This window comes from Fringilla coelebs, assembly GCF_963513975.1.
Source record: "Fringilla coelebs genome assembly, chromosome: Z".
In the NCBI taxonomy this organism is placed as follows: domain Eukaryota; kingdom Metazoa; phylum Chordata; class Aves; order Passeriformes; family Fringillidae; genus Fringilla; species Fringilla coelebs.
Genome location: NC_140031.1, coordinates 62143060 through 62154748, shown reverse-complemented (window position 1 = coordinate 62154748; position 11689 = coordinate 62143060). Strand labels below are relative to the sequence as shown.

Here is an 11689-nt window from a genome sequence, read left to right as displayed (position 1 = left end):
CTAAGGATCTATCCTGCAAAATACAGTAGATATATGTCAGAACCTCCCAAGAAAGCAGGCAGCTTCCCTTTTAAAAGAGAATTCTCCTCTAAGGAGTTGTGCATCCGAGCCAAAGGAGAACCTGCATCGTTATATGGCCTCCCACCACCAGAAGTGCTGCTCTACCAGCCCTCTGCCTGCCCATGACCAGGAAGTGAAAACCAGACAACGGTTAGAAAATAAGGAGCCTTCCTCCTGATGGATGCAGAAAAGCCATGCGAAGTTCACCCTGATTTCATCAGTGCATCAAGTACAATGATACAAACTTAACAGCTTTTGACCAAGAAGATACCAATTGTTGAACGGTTGCTATATTCTACCCTCAGATTCAGCATTAAGGCCAAAGCCTACTATTCTTCACAGAGCTTCTTGCAACTGAAAAAGAAAACGCTTCACAGAATTTGGCAACAGCTTGTTCATAATTAGCATTTATTTGACTTTAATACAAAATACTGTTAAAAACAAAGAAAAATTTTTAAAAATAGGTCAACACTACATCTTCTCATAAGTTAATTCATGGCCACACACAGTGCATGTCTTTTTATATGTATCTTCATCAATGTTTTCTTCTGGTCCATATTCATGTTCATGGATACTGGCTTGTTTCTTCCACAAACTACTCCTCACGGCACGGCGGAGTTCTGGTAAAAAACACAAGAAAATTTTAATAATTTAAAAAATCTTAAATAATGTTCAATAAAACTCAAGCTAACCAGCTTCTTGAGACCTACAGATGACAATATGCTTGCTGCCCGTCTTCCACAAGGTCTGGGAAAGAATCTGCTCTTGCAAGAACAAGCTCTGACTTGCCTTGCAATCCTCACCTTGTTTGCATATTTTAAAGGCCAAGAACTACACTGCCATGGGATCTCATAGGCAAAGATTTCCCTTCTGGACTAAAGACGAGTTGCTTCTGCTTTTTCACACAAAGCCATTCAAAGGTATCCAAAAGGGATGTAAAGGAAAAGTTTTTATAGAACACCTCATTTATTTTACATGACCAAGAAAGAGTCATTTTCATTCAGGTCACAGTGAGCCTCCCAAATGACTTGGCATTCTCTAAGCGTTATGCCCAATAATATGAGTTGCCTCTGCAGCATCTGCAGTGAAATCTGCGGGTTCTCTAGAGCGCACAAGCTGGCAGCAGGGCCCAAGATATTATCCGGATGTTGCAAGCGGGTGGCAAGAATACTGAGCAGCAAAATGTGGTCACATTTGAGCCAAGCCATTCAGGCTGCAAACTTTGTCACGTTAAGGCCTGTACTTGCACTGAACCTGGCATCTTGGCTACAGTGTGCTGCCAGTCCTTCTGTGCACACAACATCAATGGCCCAGACAGGGGTTATTTGCGCAATCCCAAGTTCTGCCTCCTTCAGACAACCCTAGCAGAGCCAGCCTGAGCTTTCTGTCCTTGTAACCACCACCCCAAAGCAAAGCATGGATGCTATAGGTGGTACAAAAGGTTCTACCCATCAAATACTCCTCTAAATAATAATTTATTAGAGAAAAAACCCGTAGAGCAATTTGCAGTAAAGACAGCAGCTAGGAATACTGTGAACAACAGGAAAACCCATTTTCATTACAGTCATTCCACCTGAAGGCTACCACAGAATTATAACCCACTGCCAAAAAAGTCCCTGTCTTCCACTAGTCAAAAGTATCAGAAGCAATCCATGGCACATTCTGGGTCATACACAAAAATTTGTAAAACACTATAATGAACCATTGTAATTGATTTCTGTCACATAATGTCCACAGGGCAACAGGGGAATTAAAAGTTGGAAGGGACCTCAAGCCCTGCAGTCCAACACTGCCCAGAAGAGTTATCTATGAGGCCACACTAGACTGCTCCAGGCTCACCCCCAGTCCTGAAAACCTTCATTTTACAACACCGAGTATTTTCTCAGTAATTTATTCAGATGCAGACACAGGTATAAACAGAACTGTACTTCCCTTAAGGTACTCAAGTATGCAATTTTACCTTTAACTTTCTTGTCAAACTTCTTCTGTTTCATCTTCTCTCTGCTATCACGGCGGAGCTCCTTTGCTTCTTGCAATGCTTCTTCACTACCCCAGACTTCAAGTGAACGCTTGATTACCTACAGGATGGACATAAATGTCTTTTTTTTCCCTGAAACGATAAAAGTAAACTATTCTAACTTACAAATTTAATTTTTCCCTACACACACATAAACCAACCAATCTTACTCTGCCTCCCATCTGTCTCTGCTCTTGACTCGCAAAAGACTGCACTCCTTCCGCAGGAAGAGGCAACACCGGTCTTTAGTATCAGCTGGATGTAACTTAGGAAAGCTTAAATCCAGCCCTAATTTTGTCCGTATTTTACTAAAGCAACATGATGGCTATGAAGTACCAAACAAGAAACGATAAGAGCCCTGGGAAATCCACTTGCCTTTCCTGACACCTCTGCAGGCAAAGCTGTGAACACAGCTACAAAGGGCCACACACAGCTGCAGCTGCCCCATGCACTTCAGAATAAAACTGAAGGGCCATGTGCTTTGTGACTTGTAATTGTGCAACCCACTAAAGTTCTGCTCAATGAACATCTTTAAAATGCTCTCAAAATCAGACATTTTCACAACTTGGACTGCAACCATTTAACTATAACGAGATATAAATATCACACTTAGTTAGCTTTGACAAAACCATTAATGTACCAAGTGACAACCAAAGTTGTATGAAGGTTAAAAAAGGCCTGAAACACAGCAAGTTTCTATACCTGTAGTTTTAAATAAAGTTTCATTTCACCCCATCGTGAATTATGAGGGTTTTTCTTCACAATGAATCTGAGCACTGGTTCCCTCTTGTCTAAGTCACAGTCTTTAAGCAGATACTCTTCTTTTGCTTCTGTCCTTGTTATAAGCTTATGTTTATCTTCAACATCTCTGCAAGATGTAAAATAATGATGAGAAAGCTACACCCTAAAACCACAGGTTATTAACATCTAAGTCCCCATCCCTTCTAACATTCCTGAAATACAGGTAGCCCTAAACCCTCAGTGTTTTATGCATGCAAATAACTTTGGATTCCAACAACCTAACTAAACTCCAGACTAGATTTACTGAATAAGTGTTTAAAAATTCCCATTTCAGAAAACACAGACTGAGAAGCCTGCTCTTCTAGAAAGGCTTTTCTTTTATTTTCTTACAAGAGGAAATAACTGAAACTTAAATAAATATGAATAATTTCAGATATTCACTCAGATGCAATCCAAGAGGACAGAAGCATGAGCCTCACATGGTCAAGACACAAAGAATGCGTAATGTGAGACAGGTCAGATAACCTGAGAATATACACACTCCATATGCTTCTAGATCTCAGAAACTGATTAGCAACACAGAGAACTTTCTATAATGCTAGACAGTAGGCAGAGAAACCATAAAATAAAGGCTCTTTAAAGAGCCTTTACCAGATAGAAAATGAAAAACTCTCTAACCACAGCAGCATTTATGAGTTAATGGAAAAAATTACATTTACGCAATCCTGACTGAAGTACAACTTGAATCGCTTGAGCCAAACGATCTGCCAAACACTAAGTGCTAACAACGGTCATCAAGGAAGTACTGCTGTAAATGTAGCTTCACTACAATTCAAAGTTCACAGTTACAGCTAATGCACCAAGGACACTCCAGCCATCAGCTACAAGAGCTTAGACCAAAGACTCCACAGGCTCCAAGTCCTGTCACATCCTTTTCCTACCCATTGAAACTTCTGAGACAGAACTTTGCCTCCAATGACTGCGAATTGCCCTACACCACGTGCACATCCCTAACCACTCCCTGCAGTAAATGGGTAGGCTCCCAGAAAAAACTGCTTTTTCATTCACCTAATTCATTCTTACACACACTGGCAGCCGGCTGCTGCAGTTGGTTTCATTGCCCTGGTTATCTTGATGGCTTTTGGAGCGTTTTCTGCGTTAAAAGATAAGAGCTTGCTCTCCTCTCAAGGTCAAACTCCTGCTTACCTCGCAGGCCAACCAGTAACCTCCCATGGGGACTCTGCCCTTTGGCTGCTGTGCTTCCAGCACGCCCATGCTGACCAAAGTACCAAATCTACTTGAGTTAAAACACTGGGACCGCAAACACTCTCCTAAATCCCTGCTCCACTTCAGAGTGGATATTTGTGTTGCATCAGGTTTTCAAATTGCTCTAGTCTGCAGCCAGACATAAATTTTCACACTGACAAACACACCAACTGCTCTCATGACATCCTATTTCCATAATGTTGTGAAAATCCATTGATGTCCCCTATCCTACGGCAAGCTTATGAGAAAATTTGTGATTCAATTCCATAATGGAACTTGCACAGGCTATCAGCCAAATTTAAATTTTTTTAAAGTAACTGAAATATGTCTCTCTTGCTGACAGTCTCTTTAAATGCCTGTAACTCACTGAATTATAGCCAGCAATCTTTATGTAAAATAGTGTTTTTCTCTCCTGATTATTTGTAATACCTGCAATTATCACATGTTGCCCAATCAAAGTGCTGCATAAGGTAGGAGTCCATGAATTCTTTGCCACAGTCTCCACAGATGAGATAGTCAAATTCTAGCACGGGTGCTAATGAAAAGAAATATTTTTTAAAGGAACTACAATGATAAAAACAAGCATCTAGAATTGGTATTACAGGCAATTTTACTAGAATTCACATAAGCATATTACAAACTAGTTTCACTCTATCAAAAGTTTTTCAGAACAATACAGTACAAATTCAAACCCATAACCACACAATTCCATGTCTGTTGGAATGTTTTCTCTCAAGTTCAGCATTAAGTACTTAACATTTAAATGTATATTTAATTTAGCCATTGTTAAAAAAAATTCTCGACACTTCTCCCACAAAGTGATTCAAATCCTCTCCTGCGACTTCCTCTGTTCTGACCCTCCCAAAATATCCCCTGATTCATAGAGGACATGCGGGCAGAAACGGGAGGAAGCAGAGAAGGGATTCAGTTTGAAGAGGGTGGCTAGAGCAGGAAACTACAGGAGCTGCGCTGGCATCATAGCTCTCTCAGCTCTGCTCCAGTTTTTTGCCTAGCTCAGCCACACCTGCCTCTCCCTAAACGAGCTCAGTGGAAGCCCGGGGCAGTTGGCAAGGTTCTTGTCCGTTCCAGCTGGCAGAAACGGAGGTGGATGGCCAGAGAGCTGCTAGGAGTGGAATGGGGATGGAGCTCCACTACAATCCTCTCCCCAAGCCCTCTCAGCACTGCTCCAAGCCCAGACTCATCTCAGCGCCAGCCACTGCTTCTGGCCGCATCCTCAACGGGCGGATCACCTCCAGCGTCATCACCATCTGCTTTTATGTTCCACAGGACACCAAAAAACACCGATTCGGGCAACCACAGCTATAAGAACATTCCTTGAACAGTAACATTGGAATTCTATCAGAAAATTAACATTTCTATACAGTTTTGAAATCTGAAAGCGAGGCAGTACTGTGAAATTTTAGGAACACCTGAAGCAGAAGATAAATGGTTAACATGCAGCACCATATATTTTAATTGCGTTTGCATTTATAGCAGATCCGATCCAGCAAAGACGACATTTTATGTAAATTCAGTCCTACTAGCGACAGCCGGATGCTCAGTACTTCACAGTCATTTCATACTCTTACATCACATTCCATCATTTAAGGCAGTGCTCCCGAACACGAAGACATTTTATTAAGACAATGACGTTATGAATTACACAGCAAAAAATACGCCCAGTGTAAAGGCATCCCAGATCTACTTAAATTTATTGTTAAACATTAGCCCATCAAAAGAAGCAGGGCTGCTAATTGTTTACACCGTTAATGAAATCTGGTGCTGATTTCTAACAAAGAGATACACTGCACCAACAGCCCCGCAGCTGATTCAAGCAGAACAAAGCAAGACAAAGACAATCCCAGAGAAGAAAGTCGATCTATTTTGGGACCCTTACTTCTCCATTTGCTTTTTTTGGGGGGGAGAATATCGCAAGGCAATGTGCTGAAATCCTCCACCGAACGATCAGTAACTTGGCGCCAGCACGTTTTATAACGATAAAAGCTGGCACTGCAGCAGCGCTCCGGTCTTGGCACAAACCACATAAATCCCAAAATTCCTACAACCGACGAAGCCGCGAAAATTTACGCTCATGTCGGTCTAAAAATTCAAATTCCCCGAAAGAAATAATGGAAATAACGTTTATGGGGGAGAAAAAAAAATTAAAATGTGCTATACCCAAGGGCACTGGCTGTGTCCCACTTCCGCGGCTTAAAATTCTTCATTTTTAATTACCGCGCATTTGCTATAGCCGATTTAATGCTGAAAAGAATCGGACGTGCCACTAATCGAGCACATCCTGAAAAACGTGTGAAGGAGGAAAAGGCATGGCAGCAATTAAAAAAAAAAAAAAAAAGAAAAAGAAAAAAAAAAAAAGGAAAAAGAAAGAAAAAGAGGGTAAGAAAGGAGAGTAAAAAAAGCCCGGGAAAAAAAAAAAAGGCGCCCATCCATCCCGCCCCGCTGGCGCGGCCGGAGCCGGCTCACTGTCGCCCCCGCGCCTTCCTGCCCTCCCCCGCCAGCCCCGCGCACGCGGCGCCGCCTCCTCCCGCCGCCTCCCCGCCAAACCCCCGCCGCTCCCTACACGTTTTTTTCTTAATTACCGGGAGGGTGCACGATCTTCTCGCCGGCGCCGCGCTCTTCCTTCTCCTCGTTCTCCTCCTCCTCCAGGAAGAATCCCCCTCCCGTGTCCACGACCTTGGGGAGGGCCCGCGCCCGCGCGCCGCCGCCTGCAGGAGCACAAACGAGGCGGGCGCTGCGTTAAAGCGCCGCCGCCGGCAGGGGGCGCGCGCGGCCGCCCCCACCGCGCCGCGCGCGCGAGGCGGGGGGCCGCGCGGAGAGCGCGCGCGTGCAAGAGCCCCCCCCTCCCCCACACATGTGGGGGGAGGGGGGGCCCCTCGCGCGCCGCGGCGGATTCTCCCCCCCCAACCCCCACTCCGCTCCAGCCACCCTACCGCACCCCCCCCCCACCCGCCGCCCCCACCGCCTCACGGCCGGCGGAGCCCCCCGTTCCCCACACCTTTCCCCTCTCGAAACCTCCCCCCTAAAAAAGAGAAAAAAGGGCGCGGGGACTCGCCCGTTCCGCCGCCGCCGCCATCCGACCTGCGGCAGGGTAGGGCCGGGCCGCCAGCCGCGCCTGCCGCAGTGCCAGCGCCCGCTGCCGGTTCCGCTCGATCTTCGCCAGCGCCGCCGCCGAGAGGTGCGGCCGCTCGCCCGCCGCGGTCGAAACCTTCTGTTCGTGGTCTTGCTCGTGGGCCGGGGCCGCGCCCGCCATGGCGGCGGCGGGAGCGACGGAGCCCCGTGGTCCCCCCCGCTCCGGCAGCCGCTCTCGCCCTTCCCCTCGCCGAGCCGCCGCCGCACTGCGCCTGCGCAGGGCGGGGGGCGGGGGTGGCCACAGAAGGGGCGAGGCCGCCCGCGCAGGCGCGCAGCCGCCGCCCCGCCCCTCCTCGCGAGCCGCCAGGGCGGGGGCCCCGCCCCGCCGCCGCCGCGCGGGGCGCGCCGGGAGGGCGCGCGAGGGGGGAGGGGAAGGGGGGGCGCGCGCGGCCAGGCGGCGGGGCGGGGCCCGCGGCCCGCGTGGCGCGCGAGGGTGGGGGGCGGGGGGCGCGCGCGGGCCGGGGTGGGGGCCGGTGTCGGCCGGGGGGGCGGCTGTGCGGGACCGGGACCGGGACCGGGACCGCGGGACCGGGGAGGGGACGGGCTGGGGGAGGGGAGCCGATGATGACCCTGCGCTTTCTGCACCGTCCCCCGCCTCGGGCCCGAGCGGCCCCGTGGAAAAAAAAAGCCATAAATCCCGCCCCGCCCGGCAGGAATTCCTCAGCAGCGTCACCCAGCAATGCCCCTTTTGTCCGCCCGGCCCGGCCCCGCCACAGCCCTGCGCGAGGCTGGTTCTCGGCCGGAAACGGCCCCGGCCACGTTTTCTGCCCTGAAAACTGTGCAGGAGCACTCTCCCCACTCCCTGCTCCTGCTGTGCGCAGCCCGCCGTGCCCCAGCCTCGCTCGGCGCCGGCAATGAGGGCTTTCCTAACAAAATCCCCGTCCTGCCCTTAATGGTTTCGCGTGTTCCATGCAAGGGAGGATAAATGGAGGCTGCAGCCTCCCTTACTGACGAGGGACGCGCAAATGGCTTTGTCATGCAAATGTGGCTCTAAGCCACTTTCATATAAAGCCACTTAGTGCCGAGCAGCCAGTGATCCTCGCCCGCCCGTCAGGCAGTGCCTGCCCTGTCCTTGAAGGAACGGAAATGGAGGCACTGGCACAAATGCGTGCTCCCTGCCTCCATGCTGAAACGGGATGACCTCAGCACAGGGAGAAGCCTTCCTTCCCCCCCCACCACCACCATACACCACCCCCCCCCAAAAAAAAAAAAAAAAAAAAAAAAAGAAAAGCTCGCTCTCTTCCGTGAAACTAAACTAGTTTCCTGCCAAGCCTTCCTTGCTGCTCCCAGAATACGTCCCTTATCCCTCACCGTTCAAATGCCCGCGGGGTAATTACCTGCATGGATTGTGTTTCTCCTGTGTCCTAAAACATTTTATTTCTTTTTAGCTTGTCGTCCTCGCTTGGCATTAACTTTCGACAACAGCCAGCAGAGTGTGCTATGAACGCTGAGAAAAGAACATCCTGCTTCTGGGAAATTTATATATATATTATATATATCTCCATATATATATATACACACACACATATATATATATGCATATGTACAGAAATGCGGATGAAGACATTTTGAGTGGTTCTAATACTTGCATGAGTGGTAGGTAGCTCCTCCTGTCAATTAAAATACTTCTCTTGTCGCAGTTCACAGAACCTCTTCCTTAAAAATTAATAACCAAGTCATACTAAACCGTCTGCTTTCAGCGAGATTGCTTTCCAGTGTTTGTATAAAGTTGGAAAAGTGCCACAGTGGAGATGTCCAAATACGTTTCACAGTCAGAGAGAAGGATCTAGAACACAAGGTATTTAATAGATGAAAATGCAAATCGTAACCCCAGCGTACAGGAAGCAGCTTATGCAATTATACAGTATGAGCATACGTTTCTCCAGCCTCATTACTCCCTTGTTTGGACTGACTTACTGACAGTGGAGTTCCAAACAGAGTAATAAACACAGTAGAAACAAGTGAAATAAAAAAAGATAGAAGAAAAGTGTTTACTAGATGGCTTGGAAATGGAAATGTTTGCTTGAAAAGCAAACACACGTATGTTTGGATTCCTTATGCTATTCTGGTGTCTCTTCTTCCTTGTTTTGTAGGAGCAGACATTTAGGGAGGAGTGAACTGTGTTGTGCTTGTGGGGTAACAAATAGTTCTGTGTCATTCATAAACCAAAACTGCCTTAAAGCACAGCCAAGTTTGAGACCCTGTGTAAGGGTTTTAAGGGCAAAAGGACATTATTGTTATGCAACCAAACTGGAATTAGGATTAAAAGGAAATCAGAATACATAAACAAACGTGAATTCAGAGGCAAGGCGTTCAAATAAAACTGGCTGTGGGCCGCAGCTATCTATGCAAGTGTTAATTATTAAGTAAAATTGTTTTAGAAATATCTACTGGAGATGTTTGGCTTTTTCTTTTTCTCAGGGGCAGTCTGACAGTGCAATTAAAGCACAATATTCTCCCCACCTCTGCCTCTGACCAGAATGAATCAAATACAATACTCCTAATTTTCATGACCAAGAGAAGGTAACAAAACTAATAGTTTTGTATTAGGAAGGAGTTACGAACTATCTCATATGCATTGCTCTGGTCATACAATAATATTTGTGCTTAATATTAAACACATGTGGCTTAATACGTGCACATGAGATAATAATTATAATGGTATCTGTGTTTTAAACAGTTTTTCAGGTTCTGTATGCCGAGTAGTATCGAGTATTCCTTGGCTGCTGGTAGCCATGTATTAGAAGGTAGGCTGTCATTAATTGTCAATAATGCACAGATGTGCATTATTTCATAGACACAGAGACCATCATCAGGGAGGAGTTGAGTGCAAGGAGGCAGCTGAGCAGGGCTTCACAATTCATCACTTCCATGGAGGAAACAGTAAGCGGCAAGACAAGAATGTTTGCTGACTGTGCAAAACCTTTTTAAGTTAGCAGGGGGTGAGGGTCATCCGTAAAGAATTGTGGGTGATTAGGCAGTAAAAAAGTAGATTAAATACAGAGTAGATAAATGCAAAGGGATATCATAACTAGTCATAACTTTACATAAAAGGTAGGAATACCTGAATTAGTGCTGCCACTCAGTAGTGAGACTTATATGTGTAGGCCCTGCATGAATGCCATCTTTATGTTTGGAAAAGCAAGGCACATTTCAAGGAAAGGGACAAAGAGCAAACCAGGAACAAATTTACGGCACTCCAGAAATCTGCGGTGAATCCGCAGTACTGTTCCCTGTTGTGTTTCCTGCTTCTTAGAAGGAAAATGCCGGACCTAGAAAAGAATAACAAGGATGCTCAGCTGTCTGACTTTGTGTCCCTTGAAAGGGACAATCGAGGTTTGGAGTTCTCACCAAAGAGGGAGGATGCATGAGGCCTGTCACATGCTATATAAGTTGTAGAGGGTGGATGCCAGCTGATTTTCTGAGTACAAGCCATCAGATCTGCAGTAGCAGAAGCCCAAGTCTAAAAGACAAGAGGAGATGGTTCTTCCTTCAGTGCCTTTCTGAATGGCATGCTGAGCACAGGCTGTTTCTCTAGGGGGCAGGGAAGATAGGCCAAGTATTTGGAAGGGGACTGTGTTGAGAGTTAATGAATGAACACCCCCTCACGCTCAGGAAATTCCCTGAGCTGAAAGCAGTTGGTAGCTGTGGGAGTGTTGCAGAGAAGATATCATATATTTGCCTTGCTTTTCCTCTTCCTTTGACGTTTGCCTGTGGCCTGTGGTGGAAACAGGATGTTGGACTGAATGGGCTCTTCATCCGAGGCAGTACACCTCTTCCTCTGTATTCATGGAGGATCACACTGAGCCACATGATAGCAATAAGCCTGTGCAATGGGGTCTTTCCAACCAAATTCACTCTGCATCTAGGTCCAGGAGTTACTTACGGAGCAGCTGCTGGGTGTGTGTTTCTATTTTGCTTCATGATAAACTGATTTCTCTGTGTCCTCAAAATCTTAGAAGCAATAAGCATACAGCTGCATTGCAGTTGTATACCTATAACCAAACCATCCTTTTGTCCTTCCTCAGTAGAAAATACTCGTTCCATGAGAACCCGACCTAAGTCTCACTTTTTCGATGAGTTTGTCTTTTGAAGGAGCAGCTGTGGACAAAAATCTCTTTACTCCTCTCCCTGCCCCTCCCACCTATCCCTCTCCCTCTGTTTGATGGCTCATATGGTAGCATCAATTGTAGCCACATTCGAATTCAGTAGCCAGAAGCTGACTGGCCAATATACACAGGCTGTTGGGCTGCTGCCTCTGAGCATGACTAAGGCATTGGATTTTGTCCAGTGGTTTCAAATGCTTTTTGAATTGGAGACAACAGTTCAATTGCATCCTTAGGAACGTAGGGTAAAAAATACCCCTTGTGATTTTGTTTCCATCCTGTTTTAGTTTGGTACACCTATTTCTTATGTAACGTTTAATAAATAAATAGAGAAATATTGTTGGCTGCT

General features: G+C 46.5%; 1 protein-coding gene across 1 annotated transcript; it reads right to left on the bottom strand.

Annotated features, from left to right (window-relative positions):
• Nucleotides 1–452: 452 nt before the first annotated feature.
• Nucleotides 453–7433, bottom strand: XPA (XPA, DNA damage recognition and repair factor). The gene is made up of 6 exons (XM_084225024.1): nt 7184–7433; nt 6685–6810; nt 4514–4619; nt 2780–2945; nt 2021–2138; nt 453–680 (listed from the first exon to the last, which is right to left on the bottom strand). Exons 1-6 carry the CDS (start codon nt 7353–7355, stop codon nt 532–534), a joined length of 837 nt encoding a protein of 278 aa, XP_084081150.1. The 5' UTR covers nt 7356–7433; the 3' UTR covers nt 453–531.
• Nucleotides 7434–11689: the final 4256 nt, after the last annotated feature.